Source organism: Scomber japonicus, chromosome 11, assembly GCF_027409825.1.
Source record: "Scomber japonicus isolate fScoJap1 chromosome 11, fScoJap1.pri, whole genome shotgun sequence".
NCBI classification, from domain to species: Eukaryota; Metazoa; Chordata; class Actinopteri; order Scombriformes; family Scombridae; genus Scomber; species Scomber japonicus.
Genome location: NC_070588.1, coordinates 14,664,811 through 14,690,400, shown reverse-complemented (window position 1 = coordinate 14,690,400; position 25,590 = coordinate 14,664,811). Strand labels below are relative to the sequence as shown.

The window sequence follows — 25,590 nt, the reverse complement described above, 5'->3', positions numbered from 1 at the left end:
CATGAGCAATAATTTACAAATTAAGCACTGGGGAGGGCACAACGCCGTCCTGATTGGGCTGTCTTGCATGATCAGGTAGACCAGGCTTTTCTCCTCATTGGGTTGACCAATCCATCTGATACGGCACGGCACATGGGCTTTGAGCATTGGTATAACCAGGGACTTGTGGAGTCGAATTTTCAAATTTCACAAATTTAAAACATTTAAATGTTGAAGTTCTATCCAACTGCTAATGCCTGACGATCATGCCAGAGACTGGGGTTTGTTTCCCACTTGGGCCATAAAGATTATTATAAGATAATTTTTATCTGCATCTCTGTTATTGTCTGTTCTTATTGTTGTGTTGTTATTGTTGTGGCTAGTGTTCTATGTTTGTGGCTTAAGTTATGACCTTGTCCTCTGCATACCATGTCGTCACATTGTACCTCCCTTGTATTCCTAGTGTGTCACCACTTTTTGTTGTATGTGTCTGTACAGCTGTACTTGGGTACTGTTTGCCCCTCTAACCAACCTTCCTTTCACAGGAAAAATTTACCCAAAGCCCTCAGCAGTAGGTCAAAGATTGCTCCTCAAAATGTAGAATATTTGTCAATTTTATGAATGAGGCAGCCAGGCTTTTATTAGTGAGCTCCTGTCCTTAAGAGACACAGGTGTAGTTAGCTGAAGTTAACTGATTACTACCAGTGATGACTTTCTTTATGTCCATGTTATCTGGGGATGGAGGCAAGCATCAAACCAAGAGACTGTCAACCAAAAACAGACCAGTCATCTCTACAGTAACAATCAAATGAAAACTGACTACCTTCCTAACATAGCATGTGCTTCTTCATCACAGTTATCTGACTGACAGTCTCAGTCAGTAGCCTTTGTCACAGAAACATAAAGGAGACAAAATACCAACATTTAGTTTCAGTAAATTAACAATATCCTGAACATTTTGTTGTGACAGTGTTTGAACCACATTAAGGGTAACTAATCATTTAAAAAAGATAGATCAGAATTATTTTTGAGAGCGTGAGAAATAGCAGCGTGGCGTGAGTGCGTGTGAAAACGGCCATTTTCGTCACTCTCACTCTGATTGCGTGAGAGTTGACAGCTCTGCTAGTGAATATAATAAGATAAATCTTTATTGTCATTGCACAATCATACCAAGTACAATAGTACAACGAAATTGGACTACTGTCCCCTCCGGTGCAAACAAGCAAGTTCAATCGATCACATATAAATTAAAATAAATATAAAAGTAGCAGTGCATAAAAGTACAATAGAGATGATTCATGTCAGATGTTTGCATTTAGTATTGTTATTGCCCTGTTTAAAAAAACTGTCTCTCAGTCTATGTGATTTTAAAGCCCTGAATCTCCTGCCAGGAAAACAATAAATTAATAAACCACTATGAAAAACTATTCCCTGAAACCTTTGACTAAAAATAATCAAAGTTGGTGAAAATAATAGATATATAAAAAAATATATTTTTTTATTTTAACTTTTATTTTAATTGTTTTCATGTCATATTCTTTATTTCCTCGTTTGACTGACTTATGAGTTGCATAGATTGTATGCGTGATGTGATGTTTGCCGGATTGTTTATTCCACGCATAGATTCCACGGTTGTTTCAATTAAAAAACTAAAAAACTAAACTAAACGGGTGACGTCACACTTTACGTAAATTATTTTTTTTTACACTCCATGAGGTCTGGAAAACACACGGCTGGTTACTCAACAGTTGAGCTAAGTACGTAACACTGGCAATGGCAACACGCTGGGGGATATGCAGTGCAGGCAAGATAAGCCATGACTTCTCGGTTGCTTTACGGACCCTACCTCCCGAGGACCACAAGGTAACTTTGACCATGTTTTTTTTTAGTGGATGCACACACCCACCAAAATGTTGCATAAAGTGGTAATGGTGCAATACTTTGTCCTCAGCGCGCAACCAGTAATAAATAATGAAAACCGTTTTCAATAAGCACGTTGATTAGATAATTAAATTATATACAGTTCCCTTCAGTGTACAATGAAGAGCGAAAGTGTTGCCGATGCTCCTCATATCTGTTTCCGGTGGGTGCAGTCAACTAGTATTTGGTGCTGGTGCAATACCTTAATTTTGTTGCACACCTCATCCACTATACTTTTGATTAACACCACAAAAGAGAGAAAACCGACATGAGGAAATAAATAATGAACTGTATATATTTGATTATTAACATGTATTATTTGGGGCAGTTGTCAGAGTTGTTACACTGATTCCCTACATTCTGCTCATCAAATGTTGGGCCAGAGCATTGTCATCACTAGACCTGAAAACACCAGAAAGAACATTAATGATGACATCTTTTGCACAAAAATCAATGCAAATAACTACTGCATTTCCAAAAGTATTTTTAAAAAAGTGAAGTACAAAGTTTTCATCCTTAGATAGTGGCTGTTGCTGCAAGGGACCTGCAGCATGCTCAAGAATTTGCCAAAAAGCACAACATCCCTCGAGCATATGGAAGTTATGAGGAGCTGGCACAAGATCCGGATATTGGTGGGTTCTTTCAGCATGCAGCATAATCTTTTTTTGGTCTAAATTAACTTAAGTTCTCAGCTGAAGTGTCTTTAGGCTTGTTACAGAATCTCAGCCAAGTGCAAGAATGTAGTAAACGTATTAAATGTTTTTAAAAATGCACTAAATTATGTTTCTATATACTGAACACCAGCCTTATTTCCTCTGTAGATGTGGTGTACATTGGCACCATCCATCCATACCACCTGAGTACTGGTAAGCTCTTTATGAAGTCCAAAAAGAATGTACTCATCGAGAAGCCCTTGGCCATGAATTCAAGCGAGGTGCAAAAACTGGTCACTTCAGCCCAAGACAACAGTGTCTTTCTCATGGAGGTATCTTAAATTCAGCCATTTTTAACCAAAATCACACTTACCATTCACCATTCATCTGTCCAAGCCACCTCATGTCTTCTGTCCAGGCAATCTGGACACGTTTCTTCCCTGCATCCCTGGAAGTGAGGAGACTGCTAAGCCAGGGTGAGGTGGGTGACGTGCAGATGGTAAGGGCTGACCTGGGGGCTCCTCTCACCCACATCCCCCGCCTGGCTGAGAGGGAGCTTGGAGGAGGGGCACTGCTTGACCTGGGCATCTACTGTCTGCAATTTATCTTCTTGGTCTTTAATGGTGAAAGGCCTGAGTCCATTCAAGCCACAGGACATTCCATAGATACAGGTGATTGTCCAAAGGAAGTTTACCAACCAAGCAAATGTTATACTTGATTCTGTAAAGAATCATTTTAGTTGATGAAGATTTTTTTTGGGATAAAATATCAATCTGCATCTTCTGCCCAGGTGTTGATGGAACTGTAGTTTTGGTCCTGAAGTTCTCCGGAAACAGACTTGCCGTTTGCACTTGTTCCATCACTATGAACCTGACCTGTGATGCTGTTATCACTGGAACCAAAGGTGTCATTAAGGTAACACGAAATACAACATACATATTCAAACAAATTCAAAATGAGAGCATTTCAAAACATTAGGTTTATTTATTGAATGTTTGAGATGTTAAAATTTGTATCAAAACTTACATGACAATTTCCCAATAAGGTACCCCACCATATGTGGTGCCCCACAACCTTGGAGGTGAATGGTCAAGAGACAGAGTTCCCCCTGCCTGAGGCTGGCATGCCACTAAACTTCACCAACAGCACAGGTCTACGATACGAAGCTGAGGAGGTCCGTCAGTGTCTGCTGAAAGGTACAAGATACTCTATTGCTTAAAGAAGTAACAGCTTTTATGCTTTGATCAGTCTGATATTCATCAGCTTTTTCAATATTTTGTTAAATTTAACTGTGAATTTATTAAAATTATAATTATTTGACAGTCACCAAGAGTCCCCAAACATATTTACTCTGTTAAAGAATGAGTAAGGAAATTCTCACAAGCTCGAGTCACATGTTTTTCTTGACTTGATAAACTTGACTAGTCGGACTAAAATTTTGATAATCAATTGTTACTGTTTTATCAAGAATAACATCAAACAAATGTACCTTCAGTGTAATTATTTCTGTTATGGAAGATATGATATGATCAGCTCCATTGTTTAGTCACATGCTACTGCTAAATGTGTAACAGAATAACACACCCTAGATGCCTTGTTGCAGATATGATTTGATGCAGTAAGAGATTGTCTTCTGCTTTACTCTTTTACTTTGTCATTGCTTGTTTCCTGGCAGGACTGAAAGAGAGTCCAGGGATGCCGTGGGCTCACTCCAGCCTGTTGGCAGAAGTTATAGATGATGCCAGAAGACAGCTGGACGTGACATATGACCAGGACAACATCCAGTGATATATTCTCAGTGATGAACTCTCATTTCATTTTGTTGTTTGTGACATGATTTTTAAACAGCGTACACTGTACTAATGTAGCTACTCAGGTAGCAACTGTTGAGCTATACTTATTAAAACCAACCATAAATTAGCCTTAACTGTACAGTATGTCCTACATTCACTGTAAACTCAATTCTGAATGAATTTTCATAGCACAGTAAAACTTTCCACTTTCAGCAAATAAATGGGAAAATAGCCTTCCAGTGTCAAACTACAGAGGCGGTCCAACAAAATATTAGAGTGTGTGACCTCTTTTTTGGTGGTGCCTTTTTTTTTGGCCAGGCAGTGTATATTAGAAGTAAACCCTGTATGAGCCAGTCTGCAGTCTTAGATCCTCAGGTGGGGCCCTTCAGGCTCTTCCAAAGTGGAGGCTGAAATCTAAAGTTGACTGCGCTTTCACCATCTGGGCCCCTCGCCTTAGGAACAACCTGTCTGAGGAAATAAGGCTTGCAGAATTGGTCATTTCTTTTAAATCACTTTTCAAAACTCGATCATTTCTATAGACTTTCTTGTATGTGATGTAATTTGTTTATTGTTATCTCCTTACTGTATTTCATTGTCTGTTTTTAAAAGGTGCTAGGCTATATAAAGTTAATTATTATGTCTATTATTATTATTTTTTTTTCTAATTTGTGCTAAAAAATGTGTTCTTGCAGTAGGCTATTGAAGCCCATTTCCACCAATCTGAAAAAAATAATTAGGCCTACTTAGTTATATAGTTTCTCATCTAATAGTATCTCATTATTTTGAGATACTATCTCAGAATATTGACTTAGTATCTAAAAATAATGATTTATTATAATACATACTTATTTTATCACATAGGCCCTATTGGCGTAAATGTGCTTCACTTTCAGAAACAGCTTTCTTTACATGAAGGCTGTGTCTGGTGGTTGCTCGGCAACAGCACAGACGCTTTTTACCCTTCCGGGAAGTGCGTGGCTCAGAGGAAATATGGCGGAGAGAGAGCTACAAATGCCAGTGATCTTCCTTGCTTCAACTTATTATTTTACCGCATTCTGGTTATCTATTTTTGTCGCCTTCGCAACATTCAGAAGCGCAAACACGGACAATGTGTTTAGTGCAAGTCACACGGCTACTGTACCCATCGCTGCTGCTCGGGATCTACGGTGAGTTCACTGACATGTTAAGTGCTGTTACTGTTAGCTAGCTACTCATGGCTAACACAAAACAGGTTAAATTCACTCATTTTTTAAAACGTATGCAGACACTGTCGCTTCAGGTTACACTCTCGCTGTTTTAATGCTGTATTCCTATTCCTTTTGTTGTCACGACCCGCAGTCTTATTGAGGTAATATTAATGGTGTACCTGACTCCATTCAAAAAGTTAATGATTAAATGGCTTCTTAACGTATGATAACTATGCATCCTTTGCAGACGCACCTTTTAATACGTTTAACACACCACTATATAGTGAAATTCGGCAGCACCATATTATGATTAAATTTATTTTTTATGTCTATTGAGCACCTTAGTCTCGCGTATTTTCGATGTCCTTTTTGATGACTGTCTGGCTATTAATGTGACATATTGCTTTCTAAGGGTGTGTTTACTTGTACTTTTACCATTATGGTAATCATCGTGTGTAATTCGTGTTATGAAAGAAGAAAGAGAGGATGTTGTGTGATGTCTTATGACATAAGGTTGTATGGGTTACTTACTGATGGTGATACTTTGTCATTGGTAATTGTTTGCTCAGGCTATGGATCTGATTTAGCAGCTTGCAGGGGTATTCTCTGCTCAATATGTGACATAAGCACTCAGTAATAGAGCAGCATGTCCCACCCAGAGTGAATGGGGGTATTATTGTGAGTCTTTAAAAATAAGAAAAGGCTGTCAATAGTCAAAATCTACTCAGAAATGTCTTCTTGAAGAAGTCTCCTATATGTCCTTATTTTTCTCATTTTTCTTTCTATTTTAACTATTATGTTTACTTTATATCTACATTTTTTATTTTATTTAATGAAATGCAATGACTGCTTGTATATTCTTTTAAATAATAATAATAATAAAAAAATCCCAGAGTAAATAGGTATGATGGTGCTTTCACTGCCATCATAATATGTTCATTAGCTAAGAAAGCATAGTACAAGCATACAAAGAATATAAGGTAATGATGATAATAATATGAAATAAGGTAGTACTAACATTAAAGAAAACATATATTCACAGAATTGAATAATAATTGTTTTGAAATCGGATATAAAACTTGAAATTAAATATCGACTGTACAAAGACAATATGCACTGTGCTATGGCCCAAGAAATCAAATGTGTGAAAATGACAAGTGCAATAAATAGGCGTACATTATTTAACAGGTGGGGGTTGAAAGCAGTGTACAATGTTACATCCAGTTTGACATTTATGCAAGTGCCAGGATTAAACAAGGCATGTGAAATGTAAAGTGTAGTTTGACAACAGTGCAGTTCAGCTATTTAGGAGTGGCAATAGCTTCTGGAAAAGCTGGTCCTGTGTCTGCTGGTAAAGGTCATAAAGGTGTATTATAAATGTTATATATTTTCTCAAAAAATTGCACTACGCATTTCTCATTTTAGTTTATAAGTGGAATAATGACGCAATAGCAACATGTGATGGTGTGCAAGTCCCTTTCTGTAAAGAAAGCCCTTGTCTTGTGGCAGAAATCCTCCTCTCCGACCACCTGGCACAGCTTTGTTTGTTCGGGTTAGTGTGAGTTGTTTTTCTGATGGTCCTGTATGACTATGGGAGCCAGCTGGTAATAGAAAAGAACATTTTAAAGGACAACACAAGATGTGAACTGCTCGGATAGTTAAAAACTTGTTTACTTAATCTACATTGCCAAGAAAGAAGGAATAGCTTTCTAAAATGTTTTGAATTATAACCAATTATAGGTCCTAGAGGAAATATACTCTGGAAAGAAGCACTTTGATGACACTTTGAATTTGACCAAGGTTTGAATGTGGAAGGTTCAATGTATTGTGAAGACACCCCGCTCTCTATCTTCCTGCTGCTTTTATTCAATGGAACTCCTTCAGTCTTCAAGATCTCACATCTTCTCTTCTCATCTCAGGTACCTTTTGTATGATGTGAACCCCCCTGAGGGTTTCAACCTACGGAGAGATGTCTACATCCGTATGGCCTCCCTGGTGAAAACTCTGAGGAAGGAAGGGGATGACTGGGTTCTTGTGCTTCCCCCATGGGGTCGCCTGTATCACTGGCAGAGCCCCAACATCCACCAGATCCGTATCCCTTGGGGAGAGTTCTTCAGCCTCACCAGCCTGCAGGCCAACGTGCCTGTCATTGAGTATGAGGAATTCATCGCCGGTGAGCTTTTTATTTTGGTGACTCAGACTAGGTTTACAATTTCTGAAATGTACTCATTTGTGTGGCGTGCAAACCTACTGAAACCTCATTATCTGAACGATGATGTTCACATTGAACAGTCACCACTTATTAAGTTGCTGTTAAAACAAAGTGCTCCCCAGTCAGTTTATTAGGTGTGTTGCAGTCAAATACCAAATCAGTGTGCTTTGTTCCTCACTTGGTTCTAGAGAATGGAGGCCCGTTTATCGATCAGGTCCTGGTGCTGCAGAACTACGCTGAGGGATGGACTGACGGGAAATGGGAGGAAAAAGTTGACGAGCGCCCATGCATTGAGAAGTTGTTGTACTCCAAAGACAAGCAGGGCTACTACAGGTATGCTGGGGTTTTTTTACACAAAGGATTTTTTAAATATTTTTATTTTCTATCACCAAAGAAAAGTAATTCTAATTTTCATAGACTAAAACACAGAGATGGATAATTTTCCCAGTTATTTTTGATTAATGATATCCCTCCTGCTCACACACCTCTGTCCTTTCCGTTTATCATCATCTGTCTTATCTGTCTTGTTTGTGTCTGTTTCCAAGGGGCTGGTTTTGGGGCTTCGAGGAGACAAGAGCACGAAATGTAACGTGTATATCAGCCCAAGGCCATGCCTCCATCATGGCCCCAGTTCTTCAGAAAAACATCACAGCGACGTGAGTCCTCAAAGAAACATATTGATGTAAAATATCCATATACACGCACACTAACACAGTGTCTTGACACCAGATAAAGTTTGTCTTGTTTCATTATAATTATCTAATTGCATCCTTTTTGTAAATAATATTTGATTTAATGCAATATCAATTTTTACACTTCAGCATCGAAAGTAGGTTGAGTGACAGTTTTAAGTAACCGATGTACAGCATGTTAAATATTCTGGCCTTTAAACACAAAGTTAAATCTGGCTTTTTCTATAGTAATTGTAAAATAACTTAAATATAACAGCACTTTCTGGTCTTTGCATTATTTTACAGATAGCTGACCACTTTCTGTATAGGTCTTTTTTTCTTTCAAGAAGTGAGTACCGGTATGTGGTAATCAACTAAAAAAACACAGTATATTTGTTTAAAGAAAGAGAGATAATGTATGTTCCAAAAGGATCAATGTCAAGGTGAAACAGTCAGAGTTTTAAGCATAAAAAGTGCTGAAAGACGATCTGGTATTTAAGTGTGGTATTAACTACAGTATGCTCTCTCAGATCATGGTGGCACTTACAGGGATTAACCTGTTTGTATGCTGCTGTTTTGCAGCTCTGTTATGCTTGACCGAGCCGAGACACTCCTCCATGACCACTATGCTGGGAAGGATTACTGGGATGTAAGTCAAGTTATGGGCTTATATTTTAACAGTATGTTGGTGTGTTAGGTGACGTATTATTCTTATATATTTTTTTAGTTGGTGTGAGCTCAGTGTTAGGAAATGTTGGTTATTATTCATGCAGTCATGTTACCCTGTAGCATTGTTATTGTCAGTGAACATAATTGATAATAACTTTACATTATGGAATTACATTTTTTGGGGGGAGGGGGGTTGTTTTTAAACCAAGGCTGTAAGGCATACTGTCTTGTGTGTAAAATAATGTTGGAATCTGTGTAATTGTCTGTGTTTAGACCCGCCGTAGTATGGTTTTTGCCAAGCACCTGCGACTCATAGGCGATAACTTCAGAGCAAAGTACCTGAACTCTACAGATGACCGAGACCACACCTTATACAGTGAGGACTGGACTCGCATGAAGGTGAGTCATTGTGTCCGACTGCTATGACTGTGACTGTACTGATGGAATTAAGGCTGTGGGATTTTACATTATACACTAACAATAGGACCATTTCTATTTACTGTATCAGTTACCAGACTGTAATTGTTTGACTTTTATTCATTTTTGAGCTAATAACCTCAGTTAATTAAATCATTCTCAATAACAGATTTCACTGTTGTTTAGAACACTTGATAAAAAGTATTTTTATCAAGAAATTACATTTTTTTCTTTATTGAGCCACACCATATCTAGTATCTGTCCACTAATCAAATGAAGTAACCACTTTTGTTATTATGAAAGCTAATGTTAACAATAAAATTGAACATCTGAGCAATACAATTTCACAAACTTCCTCCCAGTTATTCTATAATATTGTGAGCTATTATTGTGTCATAAATTGACATAAAGTCTTTCATATGAATGTATGCACTGCTCTCCATTTCTAGATTTTGCAGTTTCTTAGATAGATGTTGTGATTGATTAATCTTAAAGCAATCGTTCATTTAAGCCTTTTAATTACCAAACTTTAAGTTCTGAATACATCATTTCTTCAGTATTCTGCTATTTTTCCATTTTCTCCTCAGGCCAAGCTGGGCTCAGCAAAGGGTGGTCCATATCTTGGGGTTCACTTGCGCAGAAAGGACTTTATCTGGGGACACAGAGAGGACGTACCGAGCCTTAAGGGGGCAGTCAAAAAAATACGCAGCCTGATGAAGAAACACAAACTTGACAAAGTGTTTGTTGCAACAGATGCAGATGAGGAAGGTAATGATATACTAGCAATGACAATGTAGAGATGTCAAAATTGTTACATTGACATGACTGCCGCAGTATTTTGCCTTTTCTTAAACAGCAGCGACGCAACAAGACAGAATCCTATGTATTATGATAATAATGTAAATCAGACCTTGTATGTATTGTATAATGATTGTAACCACTTATAGTATGTCAGTATAATTCATAATCACAATAAATGTTTATATAATCCTGTGTAATCAATGCAATGTTATAGATCTGAAGGAGCTCAACAGGCTGTTACCAGAGATGGTGCGGTTTGCACCATCCACAGAAGACCTGGAGCTCCTTAAAGATGGAGGGGTGGCCATCATCGACCAGTGGATCTGTGCTCATGCAAGGTAAATTGGTTTACATGAGTTCATTACGTAATGATTCACATAACAGGTCAATGGACAATAAAGAGGCAAAGAGAGGTTTTTTGGCCCATGTGATGAAGTGTTGATTTAACCTTTGAAAAGTTTGCAAAAGTTGCTGAAACTGTGTTTTATGCACAGTGTTTCTCTCGGGTGGTAAACTTTGGCCCAGACTGAAATATCTCAACAAATATTGAGTGGATTGCCATGAAGTTCATCAAATGTGTTTGTTGATCATCCGCTGGTATTTCCTCTGGCACTACCAGCTGTATAAAGTTTTCACTAATCCAGTGAAATGTCTGTTACAGACACTTGTTGTTTCCAGGTATGTCAGTGAGATGTGATCTCCTGACTTTTTGTGTGGCAACATTGACATTTTAGCTTTGAGTGTAAAATAAACTGTGTACATGGATTGCCTTAGGGTGGTATAGACATTTTTTTCCCTACAAGATTAATTGTAACAGCTGTTGTGATCCCCTGACCTTTCAGAATATTTCAAATTCATCAGATCAAAACTTTAATTTGTTATTTTGGTTTATGATCAAATAACTGCATTTTTTTTGTTACTCCCTTCAAGCTCAGCTCAATTTATGTTTAATGCTAATTAGCAAATGTTAGCGTGCTAACACATTAAACTAAGATGGTGGGGGTTGAGCATAGCTCAGCGGGTTGAGCACCCGCCCCATGTGTTGAGGCTATAGTCCTCGTTGCAGGTGACCCCGGTTCAAATCCCGTGCCGAGCGGTCTTATCCTGCGTGTCATTCCCCTCTCTCTGCCTCCTGTTTCCTGTCTATCTCTACTGTCCTGTACATTAAAGGCAAAAAAGCCCGAAAAAATATACTAAAAAAAAACAAAAAAACTAATATGGTGAACATGTTTAACATTATACATGCTAACTGAGTATCAGCATGTTTGCATTAGCATGCTGACATTAGCATTTTGTAAGTATTATAAGAGTTGGATACCTGACTGAATATAGCACCTATTCAGTCAAAAAAAGAATTGCTCACCTGGCGGCTATACCAAAATAGTTTCTGGCTTCTGAGCATGCGGCCCACTGAACATGTGTAGTAGTGTTTCTCACACTGACAGCGCCCATGTCACATGTCACAGATTTTTCACACAGAATCTCTTTTCTCAGCTTGAGGAAAATGTTATAAATAAAACATCCATGGATCAAAAATTCATGATAGAACGAGTCATAATTTACCTTGTTTGCAGTTTGAGGTTTCCTGTCAACAGTTTTACAGATGTCTCTTAAAATAGTGGTCTATGGGGAAAATGCTTTTTGGGCCAAATGAGTATTTTTTGCTGTAATACTGCGAGTGGCCACTGGAAAACATTGGCTGCAAAGCTGAGAGGCAGCACTGTATCCTGTCACAATGTATTCATGGTCAAACTCCAAAGCCTCACAGAGCCACTCAGATGACTTCAGCTTTGTTCAGACTGCCAGCTCAAATCAGTTTTTTGGCATATCCAGATTGTATCTAGATGGATTTTAGAAAGTTTGGACAGCAAAAAACCACATGAAATGTGATTTTTGGTAAATTGGATCTAAGTCACATTTGGGGGTGGTTTGAAATATAATTCCAATCAGATCTCCACAGATGTGTCTCATTTGGCCACTCAAATCGTGTTTCAAAGAGTATGTCATGTTATTAGCAATGCAACACACAAAAACAATGTCAAATGCAATGATGGAAGTGCATCAGACCAGCTGAGCAGAATCCATGCTGCTACTAGCAGAGTGGTATGGAGGACAACCAGAGAACAATCCATGGACAGACGCTGAAATGAATTGGCTGCAGGCCCTTTGGGAGGATGATGAATATCCATTTTTTTCATGCTGCCACATTTGCCGCATGCTGCATCATCAGTGTGCATACTTAATGACGCCTATGTCGTTACCACAGTAACCCATGCAGATAGGTTGATAATGTCTGGACACACAAATCTGGTTGGATTACTTGCAAATAGCAATGCTGACAGTCTATCCTAAAGCTCTGATTTGAGAAACATCTGATTTTCCTGTGTGCTGATTTTTTTTTTTTTTTAAAGGCAAGGTTATTTAAAAAGTGTCTAAATGTGAAATAGTTAAGTGGTTCAAATACTTTCTGAATGCACTGTATTTTTTAACTAACTTTTTAAAAAGGTAGTTTCTGAGTATTAGTAAACTGATGCCAGCTAATTAATCTCACTGTCATATTGTATCTGAACTTGCACAAGTAAAATATTTAAACTTGAAAAACTAGTCAGGGTGAAAGTACATTATAAGGTCACTGAATGTCACGTGCCATTGAAGCAAGGTGCATGGTGCTTTTGCTGTCTTTATTGATTTTTTTTTGGTTGTTCTGTTTTTCAGATTCTTCATAGGTACATCAGTGTCCACCTTCTCTTTCCGGATCCATGAAGAGAGGGAGATCCTAGGTTTTAACCCCAAAACTACATACAGTCGTTTCTGTGGGGACACTGAGAAAGAATGTGAACAGCCTACGCACTGGAAAATAGTTTACTGATGTCATCTGACTTTGCTGACACACACAAGTGCCAAAAAGCAGCATGGAAAGACACTTATTTGTATGAAATTTACAAAATATTTGAATTGTTCTCCTGTTTTATTTTATTTTTTACTTTTTATGGTTATTGAGTTGTGCAATCAGGTCTGTAGTGACCATTGTGACTGAACCTTAAGCTCAAAAGGCCAAGACTGTGCTGCCAAACATGTATTGCTGTAATGTTTTAACACTTACATCTGCAAATATTTAGTGTGGATCCTTTATGACAGTGTGGCATTTTACATCATTTCTGTTATTTATTACTAGTACCAGCAACACTGGTACTCTTTACATGACTTCAACAGACAGTGTTTTGTGGCTTCATGGGAAAATTCTCATACTAACATTTTTTAATTTTGCAATGATTAGGTTTGACGTTATTCAGAGGTGCTAAGCCTTCATTATTTGACTTAAATGTTGTATTTTGAAAAGACTCCTGGTTAAGTATTCTGTAATCTATTAAACCAGGAGTTTTTTTTTTTTTTTTTTAATGAGGTGAAGCGGTAGAAACCATAAATACCTAATGATTCCTGACTTAAGATTTGTTAAAATATGTACATTTCCCTTCTGCTTCCACCATATTTCAGTGTTGTGTTAAATATTTTCTTCCCTTATTTTATATTTGTATGGAGTGCCAGTATTAACATTTGTTACATTACACTATCACTGATGCTTGAAAAGAAGGGAAATGCAGCTCATAACCAGATATTTGACTTCAATAACAGTATCATCAAGAATTTCTGTTTTCCTTCCACCTTGTCTTTTTTATCAACAGACATAGAGCACAATATGGTAATATTGCCAATTATACATGTTGATATGAGATTACACAAAGGAGTTACTGTGGCTTGTCAACACTAGCCAGACATCAAGCTATTATCTTGCAATACACCCTTTTTCCCTAGTCCTCCAGAGGATCCACACATTTGGATAAAAATGTGTCTGTTTGTACATCAGGTGTATGATTTTGATGTTGAATAAAACCAAGTATTTAGCAGAGTCTGAATACAACAGGAAACAGATGTGTGAAAATGTTTGTTTTTTGTAGACAGTGATGATGTAAATGACATTAAATGATTATTGTAAATGAGGTTAGATTATATCCTAGTCAGGTTTACCGAATTTACTTTTCAAAATCCCTGTACCTGAAAACTTTGTACTTGTAATCTAAAAACTCCCTCAAACTGGTTATTCAGTGACGGCAGTACTGTGGATCATGTGTTTATAGTTTCTGGTCTTTTGTTTTAAAAAAACTTGAAAAGAAAAGAGTGTGCTAGGAGAGGGAGTCAGAATATTGTACATCCTCTGAGCCTCTAAATTAATGTAAGTCAGAAAAACAGCAGCAGAGATTTCTAGTTTGTGTCTGTGTCTCTTTATATGTTTTTTTGTCTACTTCTGGTGCTAACAGAAAACCCCAACATGAAGCTGTGGAACCCTTCTGGGAAAACCTGATGAAAATATCTTTGCTTGACTTTAACTCAAGTTCATTAACCTGATGAATTGTTATGCCTCCTGTGCCAATGGTTTAACCTGCATTCTCCTTACCAGTATAGCCCTGATGCATTTTTGTCACATGGTACCAAGATAGAAAAACCAGTATGACTAGCCGGATAAGGAAATTCTTATTGATGTTACAAGATGAACAAAACAATAGTGTTGGATGTCACCTATACCCTTGTTTGGCCCCACCCTAAGCAATAGAACTGTCCATTGTTTTGCCTTTAAATGAAAAGAATTTTTGTAGGCCCATAATGCTTTGCTTGGTAGAAAAAGAACAGTACTGACTGGATTGTCTTGTGTAATGTAAGCTTGTGCTTTAAATGGAAAAACACTCATCATTCAGCATAGCTTTATTCATGTGCACAGTTGCTGAAATATTTGCCTCTTGCCTACATACACTGTTGTGTAAATGTACAGTAATGTCAGGTGTGGCTAAGACAGTGAGCACATGCAGTGAAATACCTTTTAGTTTTCTTTCACTCATATACTTTTGCTTGTTACATTATTATTTTTCCCCCCTAGTATAATTAATGGTTTTGGTTACATGTTTCCCTGTGGATCCCCCACATGATATCAGTGTGACTTTTCCCAATGGAGACTCACACCTCCCTGACAACACCTCACAAGCTTGTGTAATGTGATGCTTGGTGTTGTCCTGTGCCCTCTTAATCCATCCTGTACCTTATAGAAAAATTGTGTATGATCTTTATTTCTCTCCATTCCTTAATTTATCACTTTATCACTCCAAATGATGTAGATGTTGCCCTGAATACTGCTCAGGTCAGATTTGTACCCATTTTCACATTTGAGAGCAGTAAACACACATTTACTTGAAAAACCTAAAAAAATCTGCATTCAAAAATGGTGTTGCATTCTTCTCATTCAAAAGCACACTTTGAAATAATTATTATGGCGCTTATTATCCACTGTTAGAGGAATATCATGCCGTAACAGCTTTAATAGACCTTTGAAATATATGTGTGTCATTACTTGTCCTAAAAGTGGATTAGTATGGTTATCCTAAAATTGTTTGATTTCCTAATGTAAATCCCCCCCAGTCTGTCAGTAATAGCCTAGGTGTGTTGCGCGTGTGTGTGTGTGCGTGTGCGTGTGCATGTGTATGTGTGTGTTTGTGTTGTAATCTGCTCCCAGGCGTCATGCTGCTCCTCTGTTTTGGGCGGACAGGTTGCAGTCAGACTACACGCCCTTCCCACAGATTTATCTTCTCACACAGAGTCACCCATACACACACTAGCAAAAGGGCGAGGAGCTGAAAGGACAAAGTTGTTGTTAAAGTCAGCATTTTTACAGCAACTGCGGTCTCATTCAAAGAGGATATTTCTGTTTTTTCTGTTCCCTTTTTTTCCCCTTTTTATTTTCTTTGATTTTCTTTTCCAATAACCAACTGATGGAAAGGGCATCCTGCTAGGGGCCACCTGCAGCGCCATGTCCTTTCTTCAACGTCTGCGAGCTACAGTCAGATAACAATCTATTTTATCAATTCAGAGGATAGTCACTGCCTAGGTAAGTTCAAGGATACATTTCTTTATTATCAAAGTTATTTAATGTCATTCAAACAGTTTCTGCAGGTTGACTGATGACAAAGAAATATTACAGTACATGTGTACAGTATGTGTAGTCACTGCATCTTTGAAATAGTTGAGATAGTGACACTAAAATGGAAAGTGCTGAAAGATGAAAATGAAGTTAAAATGTAAAGCACTGAAACATAGTTGACATTTTAATGAAGTCTTGAGGTATTAGTAAGGCATTAGTAAATAAGAATGTATTTTTTAAAAACAAACATCACAATTGTCAACATGAAAAACATTTAGAACAAAGCGTCAAACATGATAAAAAAAACATACATAAATAGGTTTATGAAACAAGAAAACCAGTGAATGTTACATTTTGAAATATGTTTTATTATTGTTTTTTGTTTTTAATACCAATTGAGTTGGATGGTGTAATTGTTAAAGGTAAAGTTTCTCAAGTTTAAGGGCATAGACAGTAAGTTGGGCCCTGTGAGCATCCAAAAAGCAAAGACCTGAGAGACTGTAGCTTTTTATATGGATGTAGTAATTCGGAGATGCATTCAGGGACTTTACCATATAAAACCTGATAGACGATATCTACATTTTATATTTATTTTAAATTCCACCGGCAGCTAGGAGAGAGGTCAACGGTGGAGTAATGTGCTATGTCTGCTTTAGTAAGAAGATGTACTAAGCCACAGTTGTTTGACTGAGGCAGGAGTGTGAAGAATTATACCAATATGGATTAGTTTACTGAGTATGTCTTACCACAGAGTTATTTCTTAATAGTTCAAAGCCTCATTGCACAAGCTTATGGTGCTTATCGTGCAATACAGGTGACTAACATAAAGCCACATATGACAGTACAGTACAAAACAAGTAGAGGAAAACTGCATTCAAACAAAAATAAGAAAAAAATATGAAAACAGCAGCTATAATAATATAATCAGGAAGAACAGCTATATAACAAACAAACAAAAAAGGGCATAATGCTTGGCTTGGATTTTCTGATTGTAGTACCCGTGTGTGAAAGATATAGAGGGTAGAGAGATAAAAAGAGGAAGACAGTATTAACCAGAGGAAGAAAGAAAGAAAAAAAATAACTAAATTGGTCTTTGGTTTTGTTCTGAGAACAAAGAAGCCCCCAGGGGGATCTGGGGTGGGTGGTGAGGTCAGGACAGCTGGGTCACGACTGAATTTTGAATATACTTGTTTATTTTCCCTTAACCCTTCCAATTTTTTCCATTATTTTTATTTTTGATTGCTTGTTTTATCCTTCAAGCACAGGCAGGAGATGAAATGTCAGTCCAAATGTAAGAGATAATTGGGGTGTAAATTGTAATTTTGTTGTTGTTATTCAAAGGGGAGACTTGAAACGCTCACAAACGGTTAAAATCGACTAATTGAAAGGATGTGAGTTGTTAGGTGGAGTATCATCACCAAAAGCCGATTAACTCTTAATTGAAGAATAAGAAATGAAAGCATTGAAACTGTTGACGCCACCTACTGTATTCAGTTGACAATTTAACTCACCAAAAGGTGTACTGTTCTGGAGCTTTCGGTCATATCACACAATCTTTGTCCTCTCAGTAGCCAAGTTTCAAATGTCCATTCTTCTGAGCTCTCTAAGGACTTCTCATCCACTATGGCTTAAAAGTCACGAACATAAAAATACAAAAGCATACTGTTACATTCTGTAGTGTATTGAAAACAAATTCCTATTATTAATCTGTGTTGTCTCAGTTATTTGTCAATGGACTAACATCATTTTCCATTACTTTAGCCTCATCTAATGATGGCCGCCTTCCGGCAGCTGAAACTTCTTCTCTGGAAGAACTGGCTGGGTGTCATCAGACAGCCGGTGAGTGACATTAAAGCACATAGATTCTTATTTTCCATGAGCTGAATTTACCATTAACTGAGACATACTGTAAGAAATGAGTGTCTCAGTGCCATTTTGGAAACAATCTTCTCATAAATAAATGATTACTGTGCACTGATTGTTGTTTTTTGATATGCTGTCTTATAGTTATGGTCCCTGACCCTGATCATCTGGCCTCTAATCATCTTCATCATTACCATCGTGACCCGCAACCACTTCCCTGCAGTGATAAAAGACACATGTAAGTGTAAAACACATAGATAGAGGTGCTTTTATGTAGGTCTCTGTTTTGTTTGTGTCTTTGCAAAGACAGGTCTTCATATTATAAAATCTAACAGAATGATGCAACACAGTGTAAAAAGCAAATAGAACGAAGCATTCAACAAAACATTACAGAGTGGACTGTAATAGCCCTGTGTGAATGCTGCTTGGGCAAAGTCAAACTTAGATTTTTTTATTAAGGCAAAGATAAACAAACAATCAAAGAAACAAGAACAAGGTCTCTATATCTACAGTGTATTTATTTTCAGAATGTATTGTCATCACTGAAAACATATAAAACAGGTAATTAAATGATTCTGACATATCAAAAGTTTTATTCAGAGTCTGGCAAAATCTCTAATTGGGAACTAAAGGCAAAGCTTCAGTCAGTTAAAGTTTGCATTGATACAATATTGACTCATAGCGCAGGTTTTTGTTGGTCAATGTAAAGGATAGCAGCGACACACAAGGGGACATTCCAATTTCACAATCAGGGCACACAAATGGAGTATTATCCTCAGACGTTCTCAAGAGCCCTTGAGATGTAAGCTGATCCCCAAACTGATGACATGTTATTTGTAGTCTATTATTTATCAACCCAATCGACTGCAAGCTCATTCTTATTTTCAACGGGAAAAAAATCTGGGAAATGTGCTCAGGGAGGGTTACTTACATGCCCATTTCTAACTATGTGTTAACACTAATGCAGTTGAGTAGTTAGTTCAAGAAGGAGGGACAGATAAATTACATTTAATCACAGCATTAACATCTATCTCAGAGCACCTTATTTATTCATTCACCTGTTAATGTGTGCTATAAAGTTTTTTTTTTACTATTTTACTATTGTTCAGTGTTTTTGTTATATCAGATTTAATGGATACAGGGATTTACATGTAATTCAATCTCCCCCAGCTTGCCCTATTATAGACACTGCCTAGTGTATCTGAACAATAGGACTTCTCCTCCCTTGTGGTGTGCTGTGTGATGGGTTGTTTGCTTTATACATGCTGAAATCAGGCACATTATTGAACCACACCTATTACAGGCAGCAAAGCAGGTCTTTACTTTAGGATCAGTCGACTATAGGATATGACTTCGTATCAGGTAGAGTAGCTTAAAACATGATACATGAAGGGATGACCAGGCCTCTCAGAAAAAGCTTTAATTGAACAACTGTTTCTCACACCGACAATAGTGCTACTTTCTTAAGAGGATTATAGAAACATACAGTAACTATTTTCCTGAGATGGTTGAAAACTAAAGATGTAACCATGTAGATGCCAAATGACATGCTTTTTTTTTTTGCTACTGTCAGAGAAGAGTAATAGTAAAGTAAAGTTTTAATTCTAATTGAAAGCTGTTCTCTTGTTGGTTGCCTGTTTAAATACTTTTTATTCGCTTTATTTTAAACTGTAGACTGTAAACTGTAGTAGTGGCAATAGGCCGTGTGTGTGTGTGTGTGTGTGTGTGTGTGTGTGTGTGTGTGTGTGTAGACATTAACCTTGATGTCTGATGTGCGCTCTACAGTTCATAATAACTTCCATGATTGCCATGACTAAGCTTAATCAAATTATTTTTTTCCCAAGATGAGACATTCCTTTCTAAAATAACATTTACAGGAATGAATACCAGAGAGGTAATTTGCCATGCAGTACGTTCAGTCATGGTGGCGCCCTGATCTTCAGACTCTTTTGCGACACTGGCATTCAGCAGCAATTTTAATGGGAGTGGTGTCACAGCATACTCACTACAGCAACAACTTTGTCTTGTCTCCTCTAGGTTATGTCGGACCTCGAAATCTACCCAGCACAGGCTTCTTCCCTTTCCTGCAGACCCTCATGTGCACCACAGACAGCAACTGTCATAATAAGTCACATCTGGTGAACCCAGCTGGATCAAAGTCACATAGATCATCACGGACTGCAAGGTACCCTTATTCCACAGTCTGCATTGCTCGAACAAATTCATATTTAAGTTTTAATATCAGTCAGTATGAATGCATCTCGGCTGCATAAAAACATGCACGTGTTAAACCTCAGTTGGCCCAGTATCATGTGACTGAAAAGGTGTGCAAATGACCCTTGAGGCACACTTGGCAGAGCAACATCACATGATATGATTAGTCAGTGTGTTCATGGAAATATACCCACAACAGATATCCCTCTATGGAGGAAAGCAGGTCTCATTAAGAGGAAGTCCGTTGATTTTGTGTAGATAAAAGTCTCTTTACAGAAGTAAAAGTTGTATGAATGTAGCCTTTTGTAGCTAAATTTGAGCAAATTTCATCACTTAAGGCAATGTTGGTTGGGGTTGGAGAAAAACAAAAAAAACTAAAGTATTTTGGAGTTACAGAGAAGTCTGGTAGTGTGTAATGTCAGCACCAGGTTTTTAAAAAGAGGAAGAATATGTACAAAATAAAAGCTGACATCTCTGGTTCTGCTGCATCCATTTTAATACCTTTTTAAAAACTGTCCATTATGAGTCCGACAAGTTATTGACCTTTTTTCTTTTGACCCATTTCTGGTTTTGTGTCCTCACATCCAGAAACTTTTGCTAGTGATAGTTCATTTTTTTCCTTTTTTTTTAAAGTTGCGGCCCTGACCAGTTTACACACCCTCCTATACATTTCTCAAAGTTGGGAACACTAACTTTGCAAAGTTGTAGCTGTTTCTATGGTGAACACTTTCAAGAGCTATAATGTTAACTTATCAGTATCATGATGCAGGTTATGAAGTTATTACTATTCTTCACAAATGACCACTAAACCAGATGGTCTTGACTTTGTTGGTCGGGAAGCAGATTTCTCAACATAAATTAAAACCTGTATTTATCACTACTGTGTTGAAACACAACAAAAAAGCCTGTGGTGAGGAAATCTGGAATGTAATGATTCAGCTAACTTAACACATTTCATCTTCATATTATATTGGGTGATAGGCCTACAGACAAAATCATATGTCATAATTTTGACCAAACACCTCGATATTGATATTGTGACAATACTGTAGGGATGACTACTGATGCTTTCACAAAATATTCACACAATGAGATTTTTCATGTACAAGTAATAGAACAGCTAGAACAGTCTGGTAAGAAAATTAAATCACTGTAATGCAGCAAACTAGGAGACAACAATATTTCCATATCTATCTATCTAATCTAAGACGTTACTCTCATGTCATATAATACTGAGCCCAGTCCTAGTTATGATATCATGTTAATGAAAAACAAATACCAACACAAGTAACATGAGCAGCCAGTGTGACAGATCCTTCATTTTGTCTTTTAATTCCCTGTCTACACCAGAAAGTCTTTTAACAGGAAATGAAAAGGCAAAATTCTGTCCGAGTGCTTCTTTGTTGCTGTACTGTAGGTCAAAAGTAATACAATGTTGAATGGGTGGATTGAATTGAAACAAATGTGCTTTAATCTTTTTTTCACCGGCTCTATTTTTTGTCTGTTCTTTTACAAAACAGTATATGACTGACTACTTTTTTGTCTTTCTTTTTTGTCTTTTTTCTTTTTTTTCTTTTCTTTTTTCAAACAACTCTGTTAACACTTGGAGTTACATAATCTTTAAGGCCTTTATTCACAGTAATCTCTCTACTTTGTTGTAGTCTAACAACTCAACACCATCATCAGTTCATAGAAATGTCTTAGATTTTTTCCTTGTCGGTTTTGTTTGTCGTGTTTTCATGACATTTAAATTCCTAAGACATGGTAAAGTGACTCATAGGAAAACCTGTTTGTCACATCTATTTTCAGCCATCATTATGCCTTGTCACTGTGGGAACATTTTTTTCATTGTTTTTTCTGAAACTTGTTTCTGTCCTTAATCTAAGTTATAAGGTTATCTTGTCACCATGTCATTTTAACCAAGATAGACTAACATTACTATTATTTAGTTATTATTTTAGCACTTCATTTTACAAAATTAATAGTTGTTATAGCTTTGTTAAAGTACCAAGATGTTCAAATGTATCCAATATCAATTTAGCTTAGATTCAAGATTCGAGAGGTCATCATGTCAGCCATGTGAGCGAGATATAGTACTCAGGTCTCAGATACTAAAATAAATTCAATCTAATTTAAAACAAGCTAAAAACAGGCTAAAACATCATATACAAATAAAACATAGTTAAAGTGACTGGTAGTTAAAAGTGCATCACAGACAGGTGGTTTAAAGTGCATCACAGATGGGTAGTGTAAAGTGCATTTATCGAGGCAGAGTCCGAACAGTTTAATAGTCTCACAGCATCTGGAACAAAGCTGTTTCTCAGCCTTGAGGTTTTCGCTCGGATGCCCTGGAAAATGTTTCAGCTTTTCAGAAATATGAATGAAACTTGCTATATGAGAACCATTTAAAACTAACTTCTTTTGTTTAAAGTGAATTAAGTCACAGCTGCAATACAATAAGGCACATTGCTTCATCTGATCCTTTTTACTCTACATGGCAGATCGACCCTTGAGGGTTCCCCATTGATAGACCTGCTTCAATCGGGAGATTCTTTCAACTTTGGTTTGTCCAATGACTCCAGCAACAATCATGCAGCAGTTATTGAGGCCTGGAGCAATGTCTTGGGTATGTTTAAAAAAATAAAAAATAAAATCTCCCTTCACAGATCCATCTGTCTACACTCAAATAACATTTTAATGTTTTTCGGTACAGTTTCACACTTCTGGACACTTAATTGTATTTTCATGTCAGGCAGTTCCATACAGTAATAAAAGTAAATACAGACCTTGTTTATATGTTCTAACTGGTAATTTAATAATTTCATTTTAATTGTAATGTTTGCTTCTAGTCTTTATGCTTAGCCAAACAAACTATCTCCTGGCTGTAGCTTCATATGTAACAGGTGGTATCAAAAGTAAATGAGAGTGGTAATAATCTTTTCACCCTCTTTCCCAGAAAGCAAATTAGCTTATTAGTTTTTGCATCCTCATTTTTGCACTTTGTGGTGTACTTGCTGTCTATCCGTTTTTCAACTATGTGTTCCTTTGTTAAAGGTCTATCTAACAGAGGAAACCCTAACAATGAGTCTTTCATGAACATCAACACTACTCTTCTGACTGATCAGGTGGGTACAAACTTGTAATGAGAGGAACAAGAATGCTGAGAATAAGGAAGAATATATAGTTCCCATATCTGTTGTCACCGTATTGAAACCTTGTACTGACCTCAGATTTAAACACACCCAACAGGTTTATGGGATGGTCTAAGAGGTTTATTTAGAATAGAAATATCTGTTCATTTTCTTTTGTAAGCAACACTGTGACGCATGTAGGATTGTAACACATTACAATTGATAATAAAGTGTGGAGAAAGTGTTATAGTAGCAGTAGTCACTATTGAATAGAGACATTTTACTTCAATTTAATAGCTGGAGTGTTCAAGCCACTCATAAAATAATTATAAAAAAGACAACGCTTACCCCAAATCTGCTCCAAACAGATGAAAATAAAAGGAAAACAGTATTTGAAGCTAATATCCTGGAACACATACGCCATTATGGCCTCTAGTTCAAGTCTGGTCCATGTAAAGTTTCAAATTTAACTCTCTTAATTCACATCAAAGTCTCAAGCCAATATGTTATTAATCACAACTATGCTGACCTAATGTTGTCATGTCAACCTCAATAGGTTATAATATTTCATTAAATTAATAATTTTTCAACAATAGTTTACTCATCATAACTTGTCAGAGTTGTTATACTTGTTATAATGCTAAATAACCACTAAGAAGCAAGAACATATTTTAAGTATAAGAATATAATTACTTTGAGCAGGTGTGGAAATAAATACTTAATAGTTAATTAAAAGATGTGATATTGGAATTGTAAAAGATTTGACATATGAAGTACAATCACGAATTGTACTCAGAAAATCAATCATTAATGATCTTATAAATGAATAGCTTTACTTAATGTATGCTTGACTGCAATAACTTGAATCCATATGAATCATATCTTTTGCAGGGGGCCATGAACGATATGCTGGAGTCAGTGAACATGCTGAAGAAGGCTTTCTGCTCCATAGCTCTGCCCATGGTTAACGCAACATCACCCAACGCCGCCACTTATGCTGTGGTCACTTTCTGCAAGTCCAATGACACTGTGTTTGAAGTTACTCTCCTGACGTTTAACCAGGTGTGTGTGTGTGTTTATCTCAATGAACAGCATGCTATAATTCAGCAAAATGATCCTTAATGCTTACACAGTCACAGTAAAATAAAACAAATAGAAGCCCTGCAAAACTATAATCTTCTGTTGATGACTGAGCAGCCTCGTTGAACATTATGTAGAATAAGATTGAATGGGTTTTCCAGATATTTGCTCATGCTTATGCGCTTGTAAAAATCACAAGCTTAGAAAATAGATTTCCACTGCAAACAATCAGTTAGGTTGATCAGCCCATTGGTCACGTTACCCGTAATTTACAAGATTACAAGTTGGATCTTGACCTGTGACTGGCTACCAACACCATGATGGACAACAATAATAATACCTGGCTGAAAGATACATCAGCAACCAGCATATGTCAAGGGAGGAATGTACTTAGTTAATGTGATTGATCGCTATGTGACATTCTGGCCACAGGTCAGCTTATCTAAAGTCTGCTGCTGCCCTTACAATGTGCGTGCATGTGTGTGTGTGTGTGTTTGTGTGGATACATACAGCATGTGGGTTTGTGCCTGCATGTGTCAGCTTGTTGCTGATAAGGCAGTGTGATGACCGATTCTTCTTGAGATTTGTTTTTGGATTGACTAAAGTTGACTCTCTGGTTTTCAGATTCTGACGCAGTTGATGTTAACAAAACCAGATGAGACAATGACTGTGGCTGGGATGGCTGTGTTGGTGTTTGATCAGCTGCAAAATCAGACTTCATTGTGGGAGAGCCTTCTAGCCCTTCCCGAGCTCTTCTCTGCAAGCTCTCTTGACGAAGTGCTGAACAACACAGAGACCCTTCTCACCGATATACAGGGGTACTATATTTTTAATGGTGAAAAAATCTAAATTGAATGAACGCCTGCTTGACGAAGGTGTTTATTTAAAAGGAAAATGATGGCAATTGTCATCATATATATATATATATATATATATATATATCATATATTGAATATTTAATAAAGGCTAGGGCACATATTTGACTTGTCATGATGAAATTCACTGTAAATCCATAATCCTGTGTTTTTCTAGTGA

General features: G+C 37.1%; 3 protein-coding genes across 3 annotated transcripts in view; all 3 read left to right on the top strand.

Annotated features, from left to right (window-relative positions):
* The first annotated feature begins 1,704 nt into the window (after positions 1-1,704).
* Positions 1,705-4,779, top strand: LOC128367567 (trans-1,2-dihydrobenzene-1,2-diol dehydrogenase-like). The gene is made up of 7 exons (XM_053328158.1): positions 1,705-1,842; positions 2,420-2,531; positions 2,721-2,884; positions 2,971-3,223; positions 3,343-3,467; positions 3,598-3,748; positions 4,228-4,779. The coding sequence occupies exons 1-7, from the start codon at positions 1,753-1,755 to the stop codon at positions 4,338-4,340; spliced, it is 1,008 nt and encodes a 335-aa protein (XP_053184133.1). The 5' UTR covers positions 1,705-1,752; the 3' UTR covers positions 4,341-4,779.
* Positions 4,780-5,335: 556 nt separating this feature from the next.
* Positions 5,336-14,216, top strand: pofut2 (protein O-fucosyltransferase 2). Its single transcript, XM_053328154.1, has 9 exons — positions 5,336-5,511; positions 7,452-7,705; positions 7,933-8,077; positions 8,290-8,400; positions 8,998-9,064; positions 9,358-9,483; positions 10,089-10,269; positions 10,517-10,640; positions 13,018-14,216. The coding sequence occupies exons 1-9, from the start codon at positions 5,336-5,338 to the stop codon at positions 13,169-13,171; spliced, it is 1,338 nt and encodes a 445-aa protein (XP_053184129.1). The 3' UTR covers positions 13,172-14,216.
* Positions 14,217-18,040: 3,824 nt separating this feature from the next.
* abca12 (ATP-binding cassette, sub-family A (ABC1), member 12) overlaps positions 18,041-25,590 on the top strand; it is a 66,563-nt gene continuing 59,013 nt past the window's right edge. Inside the window, exons 1-7 of the mRNA XM_053329156.1 lie at positions 18,041-18,106; positions 18,275-18,368; positions 20,168-20,315; positions 22,846-22,970; positions 23,399-23,469; positions 24,367-24,537; positions 25,180-25,373. Of these exons, the coding sequence (XP_053185131.1) occupies positions 18,041-18,106; positions 18,275-18,368; positions 20,168-20,315; positions 22,846-22,970; positions 23,399-23,469; positions 24,367-24,537; positions 25,180-25,373 (869 nt within the window). The remainder of the gene's footprint in view (positions 18,107-18,274; positions 18,369-20,167; positions 20,316-22,845; positions 22,971-23,398; positions 23,470-24,366; positions 24,538-25,179; positions 25,374-25,590) is intronic.

Coding starts and splice junctions, on each gene's coding strand:
- LOC128367567 (XM_053328158.1), top strand. CDS start 1,753: ATGGCAACACGCTGGGGGATATGCAGTGCAGGCAAGATAAGCCATGAC. Junction 1,843..2,419: donor TACCTCCCGAGGACCACAAG/GTAACTTTGACC, acceptor TTTCATCCTTAG/ATAGTGGCTGTTGCTGCAAG. Junction 3,749..4,227: donor CCGTCAGTGTCTGCTGAAAG/GTACAAGATACT, acceptor GTTTCCTGGCAG/GACTGAAAGAGAGTCCAGGG.
- pofut2 (XM_053328154.1), top strand. CDS start 5,336: ATGGCGGAGAGAGAGCTACAAATGCCAGTGATCTTCCTTGCTTCAACT. Junction 5,512..7,451: donor GCTGCTGCTCGGGATCTACG/GTGAGTTCACTG, acceptor TTCTCATCTCAG/GTACCTTTTGTATGATGTGA. Junction 7,706..7,932: donor GTATGAGGAATTCATCGCCG/GTGAGCTTTTTA, acceptor ACTTGGTTCTAG/AGAATGGAGGCCCGTTTATC.